At 39.1% G+C, this 18,964-nt stretch overlaps 1 protein-coding gene across 3 annotated transcripts in view; it reads right to left on the bottom strand.

The window, feature by feature from the left end:
• Positions 1-3,199: 3,199 nt before the first annotated feature.
• The window catches only part of P4HA1 (prolyl 4-hydroxylase, alpha polypeptide I), a 62,616-nt gene continuing 46,851 nt past the window's right edge, over positions 3,200-18,964 (bottom strand). For all 3 annotated transcript variants that reach the window (XM_005864681.2, XM_005864680.2, XM_014538396.1), the window contains 5 exons: positions 13,152-13,205; positions 10,734-10,799; positions 7,070-7,138; positions 6,312-6,408; positions 3,200-4,291 (listed from right to left, as the gene is read on the bottom strand). In XM_005864681.2, the coding sequence (XP_005864743.1) occupies positions 4,221-4,291; positions 6,312-6,408; positions 7,070-7,138; positions 10,734-10,799; positions 13,152-13,205 (357 nt within the window). In that variant the 3' untranslated portion in view covers positions 3,200-4,220. The remainder of the gene's footprint in view (positions 4,292-6,311; positions 6,409-7,069; positions 7,139-10,733; positions 10,800-13,151; positions 13,206-18,964) is intronic.

Raw genomic sequence — 18,964 nt, 5'->3', positions numbered from 1 at the left:
TTTGATGTAGCTTATTTCTATTTTGACATAATCTCCTTATATCATTGTGGACTAGTAACAAGCCCCATGCCAATTCCTCTGCAAACCACACCAAGGGCACTCTTCCAGAGCACTTGTAATTATTACTGTACTTGAACCTCCCATAGTCTATAAGTAAAAGTGGAATATGGGAAAGATAATACCGATTATTTTTACTCAAAACCACTTTTTTTCTATCTCAGATAAAAATTTTAGAGGTGTTTCATGTCCCAGCACCCTAACTTTTTGCTTCTTAAATGTAAAGTAAAAATAGAACATGAACTAAATCCAACTATTATGTTATTTCATCTACTAAGAACTAACTACAGTGCTTCATTATACAGGTATCAAAGAATAAGGTATCTGTCATAAGATGTTAACTATTATGTAGTTATTTACATAATACGGTTTAACACCTGATATACCCAAACCCATATAGAAACCTACATTACAGTGGAGTTTAATTACATGTATGGCTTTCAAGTCGATATTACAATAATAACCCTGGCTCTCTGTGGACTTAAAAATAAGAGAAAGCCTCTTCTAGAAAAGGTTGACTCAATACATGATTCATCAACATAAAAAGCCCTGAAATGCAAAAGTGCACATCACGCTACATGTTTTATGTAAAGTGTTCTATTCTGAGTCTTTTAAGGTGCTAAGCCCAAGACATATTTGTGTTAGAAATAAGCCTGTTAGGAAATTGGAACAATCAAATCTAAGGCTTTTCTTTTTTCATATGCTGTAGGGCCTATTTTATCTGTGATTATCTTGCTTTGTAAACCAATTTCAACAGAAACGTGCTGTGGTGGGGATTCAGCAGGTCTCCAACAGCGGACTGAGGACCTCCACTCCCTGTGGTCATCCTTTTATTTAAAATCTGCTTTTACATTTGATAGGGCTTCCTTACTATTAATGTGTGTTTTTTAGTAACTCGCTCTTCCTGCATCAAAATATGGTTATATATTTAAGTGAAGGCTACATTTACACTAAAAGTAAACTCTACAGTCCATAAATAAAGGTTAATAAAGCAGGCAGCCAAGAACTTTACTGTACATTACAGTTCATTTTGCAAAACTCATCAATATTCAAGGACTTTAGAATAGGAATGTGAAATTTGACCATTTGGTCCTCTAGTGTTAATTCATTCCTTTTTCTCTAAGCAATCTAATGTCGTTCTTCTAAAACACCAACTCTTACCACAGTGAAGTTAGTGCTAGCCATACAGATTGAGGTGTCATTTTCATCCTGCCTCCTCCTAGCGATCTCTGGTTTGTAATTCTGTTTGTTCTGCCTCAAGTGACTTATAGTTATTTAATCATGGTTGGGTGTTTCTTGTCGTGTTGTTTTGGTATGATACTGTGAATTTCTTAATGCGAGATCCAGTAATTCAATTGTTTAGCCCATGGGGCCCTGCATGTAAGTTGTTCATTCTTCAGTAGACAGACTTAAGTGGACACCTTGTATACACACAACCAGTCAACACATGGCTCTGTAAGGATATTTAGGTTCTTCTCAGCAGCAATAAGATCATACACATATACACACACTAGTTTACATATTATTTATGTCTTTTCACTTTCATTAACTCTTCTCAATCCTCTTACACTATAATTACCATTTGATTATATTTTCAACAAAGTAGATGGTTGATTACTTCTTTCATCATTGCATTTACTGTTTCGCTTTCCTGAGAATGCTAGTCATTAAATTAAAAAAAATCCTACCAAGTTATCACATGGTTACCACACTCACTCACCTGCTGTTCAGCGTTCTGGTGGTTATTTCCGTTCGCTGCATGGTGGTGAGTATAATTACCATTTGATTATATTTTCAACAAAGTAGATGGTTGATTACTTCTTTCATCATTGCATTTACTGTTTCGCTTTCCTGAGAATGCTAGTCATTAAATTAAAAAAAATCCTACCAAGTTATCACATGGTTACCACACTCACTCACCTGCTGTTCAGCGTTCTGGTGGTTATTTCCGTTCGCTGCATGGTGATGGCTGTGATGACTCCATGCTTCAGTGATGAAGGACAGGCACTTCGGGTTGATGAGGAAACCAGTTTCCACATTTCCCATGACAGCCCTCAGTAATTTGAAAGTTCACCATTAAACAACAACAAAAAGGATTGCAAAGATCACTGGATCCAAAGCTTTATACTGGCATTTTGTTCTTTTCATTTGGAGAGAAAAATAGTAATTATGAAACTTGAGAGGTTCTGTAAGATCTAACACTGAAAAGAGTTTATCAATCCCCACATGGGGTTGAATATAACAAGGAAATCTAAGAGTATGGAATGTTATTTCTTTCTGACACCACTTGCTAAAACACATGGCAATAAAGGTTGGTTTCCATCCTTTGAACCCTATTTTATTACTATATATATTTTTATTGATTTCAGACAGGAAGGGAGAGGGAGAGATAGAAACATCAATCGGCTGGCTCCTGTATGCCCCCTACTGGGGATCAAGCCCGCAACCCGGGCATGTGCCCTGACCAGGAATGGAACAGTGACCTCCTAGGAGGTCTATGCTCAACCACACAAGCTGGGCTATTTCTAAATTTTTGAAGTAATGTTGCTTCCTTCTAAAAAAAAAAATTTTTTAAACATTTATGGCCACAAAATTTGAGTAGATTGAAGTACTGAACTTAATTCTCAGTATTTTTTATAAAGTAGTCGTGGTGGAACAAAAGGGTAGCTGGGAAAAGGATCATTGACTTTTTTTTTTTAATTGGTAAAAGTAATACCTTCTTTGCCAGAGAATCAAATTTTTTCTTAAATATTTAAATATTGCATAAAGGAAAAAAAGCCCTTGTATGAACTAGAATTCACCATAAGAAATGTAAAAAGTTAGTCTAAGGGGTCATTAACATACTTCAATAGGTCCACAGCTTTATACTACCACACCATGTATTTTAGTAAGAGAAAGTCTTAAGTACCATTATTGTAATAACCCCATAACCATAGAGCTCCCTTTAAAGGAAACATATTTAGGTTGATTAAATAGCTGAGAGTTCAGAAAGCCTAGATTTTTCTTCCATAAAAATGAGATACCAGAGTGAATGGAAACCAAGAGGATAAACCCAAGTCCTGTGTATTAAAGAATTAAATAGAAGTAACCTGTTGTCACTATAGTATGCATTCACATATAAAAATACGACACAGAAAACAGAAACATTTTTAAAAAAAGATTTAAGATCATAAATATGTCATCATTGTCACAACACATTTCAGAATTGAAGAAACAAACATTTTGGCTTTTTAGGAAAAAAGATCTTTTTTAAAAAAAATCAATTTCTCATCATTGAAAGGACTTGTACATTTTTAAATTTCCAGTCTCCTAAGGCACAATATTTAATCAGAAAGCCAGTATCACCACCCTGCTGTAGCAAGAATAAGAGGCAAGGTATTAGCATTAAGAAAAACAGCAAATTTTATGGACAAAATCATCAGTCATTTAGGAAAAGGACAAAGAAACAGACCAAGTGATGATCAGTTTAGTTAAGAAGCCCCAGTGTTGTTATATAGGGCTTTCTGTTAATTTTTAAATCAAAGTATTTTACCTCACACAGATTTAATTCTCCTCAAAGGAGCTATGAGAGGAAAAGGGGATTGGTAAAATACAATATACTTTCTTTAAAAAGGACTTGGGAGGAAAAAATCTACTTAGAAAGTGGAGGGAGGGGCACACATTGTATGGAACCGAGATTAGAGGCCTAGTTTATTCCTAGTCTTCGGCAGATCCGGAAAATAAGACAGACTAGGACGTAAACACAGTACCAGGTACACACTACAGGCATCTCTTCCTTAATCGCACGGCCCATTCTACCCGACCACCCACCAACTGAGATGCAGTGCTATGCTATCATCAGATGCGTAAGGTGTATTTTTTTATCTAACCAGAATGTTCTTTAACAAATGTAAAAATTCCTCATTTTTAACTGCCTTGCTTTGTCCTCTGTGATACCAACTGAACTTTAAGGTTTTATATTGTACAATGTGGTGATTTAGTGTTACTTTTAAAAGAAAAAACCCACAAAGTTAGTGATTGTCCACAGATGAAACACGGGATGAGGTTCATAACGAATCAGTCATGGAGTGTATGTTAGTCACTTGTAAACTCTTGACAGTTAAGACGGGGACTGTGTGTCAGACACATCCGAGGGCAGCAGGAGAGGAAGAGACGTCTATGGGTCATTCCAACTCCGACAAGGTGCACGGTCTGCGGAATTCTTGTCCACGTTCATGGAGCCATTTATTGGACACTGTGAGAGAACAAAATGTGTTCATTTCTCCTCTAACTAGTATTTAATTTATCGATAAGAGCAAGTTCTAGAATAAAATTTTTACATGGTCTAAAAGCTCAAGACCAAAACTAGATAAAGGCAGATGCTACTTAGTCTTTTAAATATGTCACTAGATGTTGGAAACACACAATTTTATTTTTTTAACCCTCACATGAGGATTTTTAATTTTTATTTTATAGAGAGAGGAAGGGGGAGAGAGAAACATCAATTGGTTGCCTCCTGTAAGCACCCAGGCTGGGGATCTAACCCACTACCTTTTGGTGCACAGGACGATGCTCCAACTAATTAAGCCACAGAAGATTTTAGAAATGAGAGTCTACATATGTGTGTATCCTATTTCTAATGTCCAATATAATGCTTGAAATGAAACACAAATTAAAATGTAGGTAAAAATGGAACAGAACACTGTTTTTACCTGTTTGCAAAATACAAACCTCTAATACAAAGACATTTTTAAATGAACATAGGCTTCACTCTAAAGGAGCAGCTCTATGATTGGTCCCTATTATTAAATGCTCACTAAGTTTCCTGGGTTCCAATATACTGTTTTCTAATGTAACCCCAAATTAATTAATTTCCTATTCCTTCTCCTATATCACAGAATCTAATCAATGGCATTCACATGTACAAAATATCTGAACTAGGACCCATAATTCTTAACTACTTGTTTACCTTTCTCAGCTCCTGTACCCAATCTTTTATTCATCACACCTGCCGATTTTCTTTGCTCTCCGATCCTTTTGCTGCTGCCTAAGTCCAGGCTTTTATTGTCATCCACTTAGACCCGTGGTCGGCAAACTGCGGCTCGCTAGCCACATGCGGCTCTTTGGCCCCTTGAGTACCCTAATTAAGTTAATAACAATGTACCTACCTATATAGTTTAAGTTTAAAAAATTTGGCTCTCAAAAGAAATTTCAATCGTTGTACTGTTGATATTTGGCTCTGTTGACTAATGAGTTTGCCGACCACTGACTTAGACAATGGAAAAATCTTTCTAAACTGATCTCCTTCACTAGCCTCTCTCCATTCACGTCCAGTGGTTCCCAAACATAATCATCAGGGAAGATTTTTAAAATCCTGATGATCAGGTGTCACTCCTTAATCTTCCTACGTCTCATACAGTAGGCACTAGACACACTGGGCACTAGAAATTTGGCTAGTGACACACTAAAATATTAAAATGGGGGTTAAAATATATATTAAAATAACTTCACTTTTTTTTTTTAATGTGGCAAATCCTGCGCTTCATGACCTTGACAGTGAGTGCCTCTCTCACCCATAACAGTCCTGGTTCCTAACATGCCTGGAAAAGTATTTTCTATCCCCAAGACCAAATTTAAAAATGAGGCTTTGAAAAAAAAAAAAATGAGGCTTTGAAGAAGCCTCCCCAAGTGTAAGGAGTCGCCATCTTCCATTTACATCTTTGTACTAGTCTGTACGACACGATAAGCGATCCATTAGCATGTCTCAGAGACAACTGTGAACCCTTAAGGGGAAGATACTGTCTTATTCAACTTTGAGTCAATTAACGATTCTTAGAGTAGAAATAATCTGTCATCAAAATTCTGATCTATTAAAAGTAAATTTATATTAAGATTAGTACCTTGCCCTGGCCAGGTGGCTCCGCTGGTGGGAGCATTGTCCCTTACAGGAGAAGGTCACAGGTTTGATTCCTGATCAGGGCACACCTAGGTTTCGGGTTCAATCCCCAGTCAGGGCAAGTACGGGAGGCAACTGATTGATGTTTCTCTCTCTCCCACCCTCTCTTTTTACAAATCAATAGAAAATATATCCTAGGATGAGGATTTAAAAAAAAAGATCGGTAACTTGCTTGGTTGAATCCATTTAATGTTAAAGTCATAGCAGGCAAATCTGTTGAAAGTTTTGTTTTCAATTTCTTTAAGATGTAGATTATAATAATTTCCAAATATGGAACAATAATCACAAATTCTGTTCAGAGAATATAGAAAATATTTACCCCATTTGTTTCCAACTAGCACTGGACACGCCGCATGCCGTGTGCTATAATCTCCTTCTCCACTGGCAAATAGGTTATACCAGAAAACAGCAGTTCCCTGTGGAGAATACATAATTACCCCCAAATAAAATTCCAGGTTATAACTCTTTGCAGTAATTACATTTCCCCTGCTCCCCTGAAAGTACTCCTCTATGGCAGCCATATCTTCCTCGAATATAATTCTGAAAATATGATCGTCATTTATAAAATTCTGGTGATCACACGAAAACACTACTGCCCAGCTGCCTGACAAACAAGGGTATTCGCCAAAACAAAACTAACATTAGCAGGATGGAGGGGGAAACTCATCTGGAACCTATTTTAGAAATGACAACTTTTAAACACTAATTCTTGGTGGTTCATTACTCTAGGCCAGTGGTTCTCAACCTCGGCTGCACATTAGAATCACCTGGGAATCTTTAAAATCCTGATTTCTGGGCCTCATCCTCCAGAAATTCTGTTTCTTTGTTACTAATGTTGTGGCCCCACCCCATAACAAACAGAATTTTTGGAGGATGTGGCCCAGAAATCAGGATTTTAAAAAGATTCCCAGGTGATTCTAATGTGCAGCCAAGGTTGAGAACCACTGCTCTAGGCAGTCATGGTAAATGGTGCCATAGAAGAATCCATAGTCTTACCTAGACATAAATATACTACCTTTAAACATTTATTTTGTGATTTAATGAATTATAGATGCATCTGACACAAACCAAATTTACCTTTTTGGGCCAAACACTCGCTCCTACTTCGGGAAAAACAGTGGCTCCTCCTGCGGACACATCGCTCATCTGTAAGAGATAAGAGTATTACCAAAGTGCTGATGGAATAAAGTTAAACATGCTACTGTGTGGCGGATAGGATACTGAATACTAGAATACATTAATATCTGGAATTCTACTTACATAGATGGGTTTGTACATACTCAGTTTTTAGAAAACAAAAGATGCTGTTTAGGTTTGCATACTTAAGTAAAATTATATATAAATATATAAAGCAAAGGAATTATAAAGTTAGGAAGAGAAATGGGACTATAATTTGGGAAAGGCACTTATAGACAGATAAAAAGGATGGTTTAAAATTGATAAGCCAAGTAATACAGGGGTATAATACATATTTTATTACACTAGAATATAATCTCCATGGGCAGGAATTTTCATGTTTTGTTCATTGCTGAGCTTTAGTGTCTAGAAACAGTATCAAGAATGAAATAAAAACCAAGAGAAAAAGAACAAACTAAAATCAGTTTTGTCATTTCTTGTGGTAGGGAATCAACATATATTAACTGAGAAGTAGAAGAGGAAAGGATTCTATAGTTATAGTCTTAAAGGTAACCTAGAATAAAAACACAAACCTTCCAAATTAACTGAAGCACACGCACAAAACATGGCAAAGGAAACAAACCCTATAGTGATTTTTTCAAAAGCACATAGAAGGTATCGACAGATTAAACCCCCACTCTATGCTATGTCCACTAGTCACATCTAACAGGAGAACTTACAAACACTGAAAACATAAGATTTGCCAGGCAAATGCTGCACAAAGAAAACATCAAGAAGTAGGCGTTTCCTTTAATATCTGCCAAAGGTTCAAACAGTGTGAGTTCAAAGTGGGATTGTCCCCAGGAGGAGCGGCAGGAGGCTGTGGGACGGCTCACATCCTGGGCATTCCTAAGCATTTTACTTGTGAATAGAAGTGGAGCAAGCCAAGAATGAACACACTAGGACAGAGAGAATCTGACATTCAGAGCTGTGCTCAAAGAGAGAGAGTGAGAAAATGCGCTGGGGGAAGCAGGCCTCACAGGACTTTGTGCCCAACAGGTACCAAGGCCCTGTTCTCAGAGTCCCATGTTGTGGGCCAACATGGACTACGGAAGGACCAGGAAAGAGAGGAGTAGAAGATGAACTTCCACAGCTGTGGTGCTCCCAAACCACACCACCCTTGCAGGCTGGATCACCTCTGAACAGAATGACCTTAAGGTAAAAACATTAAAAGTGAGAGAAAAAAAGGGTATTTTACCATGAAAAATATATAACCAGTAACAAAGAACTAACAGCAGTGAAAATAACTTTTGGACCTGGCCAGCGTGGCTCAGTGGTTGAGCATTGACCTATGAACCAGGAGGTCACATGCCTAGGTTGCAGGCTTGACCCCCAGTGGGGGCGTGCAGGAGGCAACCGATAAATGATTCTCACTCTCTGAAATCATTAAAAAGACTTATTAAAAAAAACCAGAAAATAACTTTGGAGAAATTATTTGAATACTATTCCTAGGTGAGCCACATAAAGAGGGGGGATGAATATTAATCTAATCAAAATGTTATGTGATTAGAAGGCAGTATAATAATTAATCTAACATAATCTCATAGTCAAATAATCTACTATAAATGAATATTGGACCAAATAATATAGCATCATGATATTCATAAAAGGAAGAAACAAATGCAGCCAAAACAAATGTTTAATGGCTCTTAAACATCTGAAAAGATACTCAACCTCCCTAATCAGAGAAATGCTAATTAAAACCACAATAACTGCCAATCTGGTAAGTGAAAGGGGTACAGATCAAGAAGTTTGACATATACATCACACTTAAAGGTGGGATGTAAATTAATACAATCGCTGGAGATTTCATCTCTAAAAAGTAGAGAAGACTCACAGCATAATTTTTATATAATGTATCAACTTCTCTCCTGGTTTTCCCTTTGTGATAATTTGCTCTCACTTAAAAAATTTGTAAGTCTTAAATCCTTTTTTGATGGTACTTTAAATCTCCCCCCTCCTCTTCCAATGGCATCTTAGATCTTTTTGGAAACAAAATGAAGTTATGAGAGGATGAAAATGGTGAAGAGGTTGGGTTGGATACAGGGAAGGTTGCAGGGAGCAAGAAAGAAAATAGAGATTTTGGCAGGGAGTGAGTTACAATAGTTATATAATTTACTTGGGGGTAGGGGATGGAAAGAATTAGGAAATAAGTAAAAAAATTAACTTTTTTAAAAAAAAATCCTCACTTAAGTATATATTTATCAATTTCAGAGAGAGAAGGGAGAAAGAAAAACATTGATGTGAGAGAGCAACAACAATCAGTTACTTCCTGTACTCACCTCGACTAGGGATTGAACCTGCAACCTCGGTATGTGCCCTGACCTCGAACTGAGCCCACACCATTTAGGGTACAGCACGATGCTCCAACCAGCCGAGCCACCCAGGCTAAGATATCTTTTTATAAGTTAACAAAGATTACAACATTGCAGATTGTATTTTCCAAATATATTATTCTTACACGCTCTTTTTACATGACATTCTTCTTGAGTGGTTAGGTCTGTGTCCCCTCTCCTTGAACTTTGGCAGTTGCCTCAATTAATAAAATAGAGCAGAAGTGACACTCTCTGACTTCTGAGGATAGGCACTAAAAGTGCCCCACACTTTCTGCCTTGTTTTGGGGGGACACTTGTTCTTGCAGTCACCATGTGAGGAAGCCCAAGCCCCATGGATGTCTTCTGGCCAACAGCCAGCCTCCATGTCAGCCTTCAAGATGGACCCTACCTCTCATCATCATCTGACTGCACACGCATGAGAGAGCCAGAAGAACCCAAGCAAAACCCAGTGAGCCTAACAACTGTGGGGTAAAATAAAATCATTTTAAACAACCCAGCCAGAGTGGCTTGGTGGTTGAGCACTGACCTATGAACCAGGAAGTAATGGTTCGATTCCTGGTCAGGGCACATGCTCGGTTGCAGGCTCGATCCCCAGTAGGGGGCATGCAATCAATGATTCTCTCTTAACATTGGTTTTTCTCCCTCCCTCTCTGAAATCAATAAAAAAACATTATTTCAAACCATTCAGTTTTTGGATGATTTGTTATGCAGCAATAGTTAACTAGGGCAAATATTATGATCAAAGCTTAATTTTTTTCTATATGTACTTAAAAGTAAAGAGCACACTGTTTTTCAAACCTTAATAATGTGAGAATGGTTCCCTTGATGGGCGTCTAGGGTGCTACTTCTTGATCTGAACACTGACTATACGAGGTGTTCACTCTGAAAATTTATTGTTGATATACATCATATCAGAAAAGTATACAACAAAATTATGAAAATGTGAGTATCTGCAGTCACCATCTGACTGCAAATATAAAATTCATATGAACAATATGGAGAAGCTTAGATGACTAAACAGTCCATACAACAAAAGATCAACAATGACTGTCTCCAAGTAGTGAAACTATCAGTGTAACTTCCTTCTTTAGGTTGTAATATTATAATTGAAAAAAATATTTTTTAAGTCTTTTTACTAGGATGATAAGAGCAAACATCTGAACACATCAAAATAAATGAGTCATGTGGTCAAGTCCCAACTTAAAATGAAAATTTTAGCTATAACTTACATAAAACAGCCATGTTGCAATTCTATTTCCTGTCCCCAGCTCTTTGAAAGCATCTGGCTCGTCTTTCTGTAAATAAAACAGAACTAATTCAATGGCGAAAAATTCAGTAATGCAAATTTTCTAGTGGCAACTGAACATGGGTAATATGCTGAAGGGTATGCCAAAAACAACCCCAAAAGGTTCCTATATAATATCTAATGCACAACAGCAGTAGGCATTCAAATTATTGATTCAGCCCTAACCAGTTTGGCTCAGTGGATAGAGTGTTGGCCTGCGGACTGAAGGGTCCCAGGTTCGATTCTGGTCAAGGGCATGTAGCCTGGTTGCAGGCAAGTCCCCAGTGGAGGGTGTGCAGGAGGCAGCTGATCGATGTTTCTCTCTCATCGATGTTTCTAACTATCCCTCTCCCTTCCTCTCTGTAAAAAATCAATACAGTGGGGCCTTGACTTACGAGTGTCCCGACTAACGAGTTTTTTGAGATACCAGCCGATTTTTTGCATTGAGTTGATAGAGTAATTTGAGTTAACGAGCTTGGTCTCGGAACAAATTAAACTCGTAAGTCAAGGCCCCATTGTAAAATATATTTAAAACAAAAAACCCCACAAATTATTGGTTCAGCTTGTACACTGATTACTTTTGATAAGACCACTGGGGGGGGGGGGGCAGATTAACCTAAAACAATGAGAACCAATAGCTACTATTCACAGAATATTTAAAACATTAACATCTGTAGTTTTAGCTTCCCCCATACTTTATAGCTCAATATATTAAATAAAAAAGATCCAATATTTATTAATCTTAAGAATATTTAGGCAATGACAGCTTTTTAGGATCCTGCTTTGATACTATTTATTCTCCAGTTTCTTTACATCTATTTTATATTTTTTATCTTCCTGTCTCTCAAAACTTATTCTTAGAATCTCTTTAGCTTTATCAGCCAATTCACTTATTTACCTCAGCTGTCTCTAATATGTTTTAACTTATCTACTAAATTTTAAAATTTAACTTTTCAACTGGAACTTCATTTTCAAATATGTTAAATCATTTTGAGAGGTTGTTAATTTTACCCTACATTTTCTTAATGTTATATAGTTATTTTATATTCTGCACCTGATAATTCAGGTATCTAATATCCTACAATGTCTCAATCTGTTGGTTGCTTTAGTCTCACCAATGGTGTCTTATTACCACTTAGTCATTAAAAAAAAAATAAGTTCATATTTAGATGCTTAATCTTTAAAATCCTCAAGGTGCTAGAATGAGGATGCCTCTCTTCAGGGAGCCCAGCACCAAGGAGCACTACTAAGTGGAACAACTTTGAATTAACGTTTCCTCTTCCAGGGAGTACAGCTTGAAACCCGAGCTGCATGTGAAGGCAGGCTGATGCTTGAACTCCCAGAAGCAGCTCCCCAGACACACCCCACTCTAGCCAGGACGGTGAGAGGCAGCTCTCCCCACGGCTCCTGACTCAAAGCCATCTGTCTTTCTCTGAAGGTGTAATCCTTCTGGAGATCTAGGTTTTATGCAGGCATCTCAGGTTCAGTAGCTTACACTATGGCTGTTAATCCCCAAAACTCTAGTTTCCTGAAATACATGTCCTCAGCCTCAGCTTTTTTGTCCCCCTTTAGCCCTCTAATTTTAGTCTCCAGATTTTCTTTGTTCAGTTTGCCTTTGGGAATTTCCTCTACTTTCTTCCAGGTTCAGCAATGCACTTAAAACTATTCTTAATTATTTTATTGTGCGTCTAGGTGTTTTTTACTGCTAAAAAGGCTTTACAGAGTATTTATTCCACCGTGCCTCCATGAATTCTAAATAGGCTATGGAATTTTTTCTTTTATTGAATTTATTGGGGTGACACTAGCTAACAAAATTATGCAGGTTTCAGGTGCACAATTCTACAGCACATCACCTGTACACTGTATTGTGTGTTCACCACCCCAAGTCAAGTCTCCTTCCATCACCATTTATCCCCTCTATACCCTCCTCCACCTCCCCCAACAATCACCACACTATGGGCCTTGTCCCTGAGTTTTCTCCTTTTTTCCATTTTTGCTCAATCTTGCCACTCCCCCAGCCCCTCCCCGCTGAACGAACAGCTGTCAGCCTGCTCTCTATTTATGTGTCTGTCTCTATTTGGCTTGTTAGTTCATTTTGTTCATTAGATTCCACATATGAGTGAAATCATACATTACTTGTCTTTCTCTGACTGCCTTATTTCATTTAGCATAATGCTCTCCAGGTCCATCCATACTGTCTCAAAGAGTAAGATTTCCTTCTTTGGTATGGCCGAGTAGTATTCCATGGTGTACATGTACCACAGCTTTTTATCCACTCATCTCCTGATGGCACTTGGGCTAGGCAACTAACATGTCATACCTAAGCTTCAGTGGAACTACATTCTCTATTGTTTTCACTTACCCGTGCAAAATCAAAATGGGGTTCATACTGTCCTCCCACTCCATAATTTGCTACCTGAAGGAGAGAAACAAACCATGAATGAACTACCAAGATGACTATTCAAAATATCTACCAGCCCCATTTTGGCCTCTTATATATCGTGGTTAGGTACTTCAAGAGAAATGAGAAGAAGCACTGGAAATCAATTAGAGCTCCTAAGGAACCAAAAATGAAAAACTACGGGTAGCTACTATATGCTATTGTAGAACCTTAATATGCTTTTCTTTAGCAAATGTTTGGGGTACATATTTTTCTTTTAATATATAAAAAACTAAATTTTGAATTAGAATTAAAATTTTCTAGAACTAGAATTATGAGGTTTTTATGATTAATTTTCACTAAACACTTTTCTTTGGAATTTAAATAAAGACTTGTTTTCCAAAGCCCAAAATGCTGACCAACTCCCAATATTCTCTAATAAAGTCCCCCTTCCCTCGAATGTAAAGAAGGGAAGAAGGTAACACCAACTTAACTATTCCTGCTGGATGGCTCCAACAACTTCAGTTGGTTAGGACAATGTCCTAATGTGAAGCAGCAAAAGAAAGTTAAGAAAAACATTTGGTCTAAGTTCAAGTTCCAGCTTTCTCAGTTATAACTTTGGATAAAACCTCACTTGTAGAATGAGAAATATGACACCTTCCTTTACTCCCTCCTTCCATCCCAATATGATAAAATGCTGACGAAAATACAAGGAAAATGTAAAAAGTAATGCTGATCAGCCCTAGCCAGTTTGGCTCAGTGGCTAGAGCATCGGCCTGCAGATCAAAAGGTCCCGGGTTCGATTTCAGTCAAAGGCATGCACCTTGATTGCGGGCTCCTCCCCGGCCTGGGGCCCTGGTGCATGCAGGAGGCAACCAATCGATGTGTTTCTCTCACATCGATGTTTCTCTCTCTCTTTCCCTCTCTCTTCCACTCACAGTGGAAAAATATCCTCAGGTGAGGATTAACAAAGAGTAATGCTGATCAAATGAAATGAGAAAATAATTACAAGAGTGTTGCCCACAGCAAAGTCCAAGTCCTATATAAATTACTATTACTCTGCATAGTTAACTTATGTTACAGACACCTTGAGTTGGATCAGCCTATTAAGTAGAAATATATCAAGTAGCCTAAAAGAGCCTGTGAAGGTTAAACAGGGAAAGAAAAAGACATATCAAAGAGTTTCTAGGAATAATTGACAACTTACTTAAGCAAATTTAAATATAGGCAGTCCTGCTTTGCCCAATTCCAAAATGCACATATCTCAGATAACCATTAACACCAGACCCCAACACACAGTTGAAATTTCAGTTGCCATGTACATTGTGAGTAATGTATAAAGTACAAATGTCACTGCTAGGTCTTCAGTCCCCAGGTTCCTATGTAAATAACAGCTGCACATCATGATCAATGACCAACCACATCCCTTCTTTCAAAGTCTACCCGTGATTATCACTGTACATCTATTATGCAGTATAACATACTAAATAACATACTGGATGAATAACATGCAGACAGCAAATCATGCAATTATGTTGCCTCCTTATCTCCCAGGGAAAACCCATGTGATATTTTACAAGAATATATAATTGGAAAAGGGAATTGCCCAACAAAGATAAAGTACAACAGAAATGGAAAGCAATAATGCTTTAACTGAAAATCAAATCAAACAAATGGAGATTTAGAAGAAATAGCTACAGGAAACGCTTCTACTTTTGCTGTTCAAAAACTCTACATATTTTGAAGATGGCCACGGAGTGGAAGCTACACTCACCTCCTCCCAGTGACAAAACAGATTTACAGCTAAATTATAGAGCAATCAACCTAAATAACCAGCTACACAGAATTATAACCAAGGGTTTACAGAAGAAGCCACATAGAGACTGGTAGAAAGGGTACAGACATGAAAGGGCTAGCCCCTGCGCCCACAGGTGGCAGCTGAGAATCTGAAGGGATATCTTGGCTGCAAAAGTCCTCCGTGAGGAGCATGGGCCTCACACAATGCCAGGATCCCTATCCGAGACCCCAGAGCCAGGAAGAGGAGCCCATATAGCATCTGGCTGTGAAAAGCAGCTGGGACTCTGTCATCCTGGAAGAAGGAGTCCGCTAGAAACCAGATGCTCTCTTAAAGGGCCAATGCACAGGATCTTGTTCTCAGACACCTGGGGCTCTGGTAGAGGGAAGGTGACTCAGGGCATAGGGGAGTCATAAAGAGAAGATCTGGGTGGCATAGCCCTGAGGTCCCTGTGCTGAGTCCCTATCCCACACCGCCCTCAGGCACCATCGTCCCAGGGTCAAGCACTCCTATTCTTACAGCACCAGCTGGGGAGTGCACTAGCCCAGTCCTCCAACTACTGGCACCACCCTGCTGAGCTCTAGACCTGCAGAAAGATCTGCTGGCTGCACCAACAGGACCTTTGGTACACTCTTTTTCTGGAGATGCGATTGGCGGAGACTCAGACAGTCATTGAGCTTTGGAACAGGGGCCATTCTTCCCCCACTCCCACACTCAGCTGGTGCCCACCTACCTGATGTTCTCCTTACGACTCCCAGTGGCCCTGCCCTGCTTAGCTCAGTCCCACAGGGGGATCAGAGTGCTGCTCGGGGCTGGGACCTTCAGAGTGTGTCTCCCTGGGAGGCTCTTGTCCAGAACTCAGACGGATGCTGGGTTGTGTGGCTATGGTGCAAGGTGCCATTCTTACCCCCAACCTCCCAAGTTCAGCCAGTACTATGGCTCCAACAGGAGACTCATTTGACCTGTCCTTTTGGCTCTGCCCTGCTGATCTTACTCCTGCACTCCTCCTGGGGGAGCTAGGGTTGAAGACTCTAGCAGAGACTGAGTAGTATGGCTGTGGAGTAGGGGCCACTTTTCCCCAATAATTGCCATGCTGCCTCCAAAGCAGGAGACCCACTAGCCCTGTCCTCCCGACCCCAGTCACCCTTCCCCATGGAGCTCATGCCTATTGGAAGGGTCTGTGGGGAGCAGTCAGCCTGGGCCCACCCTAGTCTTCCTTCAGAAGGCTCTCAAGGAAGACCAGGCAACCTCAGGAGTGGTGGAGTGGCTAACAGGTAGATGTGGACCTTAGGGTGCCTTGGACCTTTTATTGATCTGTCTCCAGCTCAGAGCTGGACGAAGCCAACCCTTATTCACAGCTTGGCCCCTCCCATGCACACTCAGGCCCAGAAGAGGCAGCCACAAACAGCAAATTGCATGGTAGCTCCAGGCAGGTATCCCAGGCAGCATCTGACATCGACCTGTACCAGAACACCAACCAAGTGGACCCAGAACCAACACTACCAATAGTGGGCTTTAGACCACACCAGAGCTCACCCAACTAGCCACACAAGTGGCACACCCTAAGAGGGGTCCTGCTAGGCACCAGACCCTGCTGGGAACAACTCCACTCAGGGGCAGCCCCTGCACGGTGGTTGCATACACTGTGATCAAGGTCTTTCCTTATGGACAGCCAGCCTGAGGGTTAACCCCACCCAAAACCAAACCAGCAGCATTCAAGACTCAACTACAACAGGAGGGTGCACAAGAGGTATTCCTGGAGCACTCAGTTCAAGTGATCTAGAAGATTGCGCCTCTGAGCCCCATAAGACACCTACAACATAAAACCACCATAACAAGTTTGGGAGTCATAGCAGATATACCTAATACAGAGAGACAAACACAAAAAAGCAGGCAAAATGGGGACAAAAGAAACATGCCCCACATGAAAAAACAAGAGAAATCTCCAGAAAAAGAATTAAATGAAATGGAAGTAACCAAGATACCAGATGCAGAATTCAAAACAATGGCTATAAAGATGCTCAAGGACCTTAAGGGAAGAATGGATGATTGAGGTGAAAATTTAAAAAAAGAGATAATAAGCATTAAAAAGGACATAGGCCCAGTCAGCATGGCTCAGTTGTTGAGCATCGACCTATGAACCAGGAGGTCAGTTCAATTCCCAGTCAGGGCACATGCCAGGGTTGTGGGCTTGATCCCCAGTGTGGTGCAGGCAGGAAGCAGCCCATCTATGATTCATTCTCTCTTGTCATTGATGTTTCTCTCTCCTTCTCCCTCTACCCTCCTCTCTGAAATCAATATATATGGATGAATAAATAAATATCAATCAATAAGTATATATGAATGAATAAATAAATATCAATATATATATGAATGAATAAAATCTTGCCATCTGAAACAATATGGATGGACCTAGAGGGTATTGTGCTAAGTGAAATAAGACAGAATGAAGACAAATGCCATATGATTTCACTTAAATGTGGAAGCAAGAAAGAAGATAAATGAATAAGTGGAACAGAAACAGACTCGTAGATACAAAGAACATTTTAATAGTTGCCAGATGGGAGAGGGATTAGCAGGATGAGAAAAAAGGTGAAGGGATTAAGAATACAAACTGGTAATTACAGAATAGTTATGGGGATGTAAAGTACAGCATAGGGAACATAGCCAATAATATTGTAATAACTATTTATAGTGTCAGATGGGTACTAGATTTAACAGGGTGATCACTTCTAATCACTGGGTTGTACACCTGAAGGTAATATAATATTGTACATCAACTTTAATTAAAAAATTATTGCCCTGGCTGGGTCGCTCAGTTGGTTGGAGTATCATCCCAATACACTAAGGTTGCAGATTCAATCCCTGGTCAGGGCACATAAAAGAAGCAACCAATGAATATATGAATGGGTGGAGCAACAAATTGATGTTTTTCTCTCTCTCTTTCCCTAAAAATTAATCAATCAATAAATTTTTTAAAAATTATTAAAAAGAAAAAAGTATAAAAAATATATGTAGGATAAATATATATAGGGTGTGTGTGTGTGTGTGTGTGTGTGTGTGTGTGTGTGTACTGTGGAAAAAAACACACATTTGCGATTCATTAGAAGAGGTAAAAATAACTAACAGCAGTTTGGAAGAAGTTGATTCCAATGCTCATGAATGACTTTGTGGGGTTCAAGACTTCAGTGGAAGTACCTGCAGATGTGGTGGACATAGCAAAAGAACTAGAATTAGAAGTGAAGCCTGAAGATGTGACTAAATTGCTGCAATCTCATGATAATGAGATACTGCAATTTCAGGTGTTGCTTTTTATGGATGAGCAAAGAAATGGTTTCTTGAGAAGAGACTGAAAGACTGTTGAGATGACAACAAAGGATTTAGAATATTACATATACTTAATTGATAAGCAGAGACAGGATCTGAGAGATTGACTTCAATTTTGAAAGAAGTTCTACTAGGGTTAAAATGCTATCAAACAACAGTGCTTGCTAGAGAGAAATCATTCATGAAAGGAAGAGTCCATCAATGTGGTAAACTTCACTGTTGTCTTATTTTAAGAAATTGCCACTACCACCATGATCAGTTAACAGTCATAAACACTGAGGCAAGATCCTCCAACAAGCAGCAAAAATACTGCTGAAAACTCAAAATAGGTTAGCATTTTTAGCAATAAAGTATTTTTAAATTAAGGAATGTACATTGCTTTGTAGATATAATGCTATTGTACACCTAATAGACTATGTATAGTGTAAACATAACTTTAATATCCACTAGGAGACAAAAAATTGGTGTGAGGTCACTTTATTGTGATATTTGCTTTATGGCTGTGATCTGGAACTGAATCCATAATATCTGCAAGGTATGCCTGTACTTAAAGTATATGAGGTTTTGCCCTGACCTGTTTGGCTCAGTGGATAGAGCGTCGGCCTGCAGACTCAAAGGTCCCAGGTTCGATTCCAGTCAAGGGCATGTACCTTGGTTGCGGGCACATCCCCAG

Source organism: Myotis brandtii, unplaced genomic scaffold (assembly GCF_000412655.1).
Source record: "Myotis brandtii unplaced genomic scaffold, ASM41265v1 scaffold190, whole genome shotgun sequence".
NCBI classification, from domain to species: domain Eukaryota; kingdom Metazoa; phylum Chordata; class Mammalia; order Chiroptera; family Vespertilionidae; genus Myotis; species Myotis brandtii.
The sequence above is the reverse complement of the archived record's forward strand: the minus strand, read 5'-3'. Positions and strand labels throughout refer to the sequence as shown.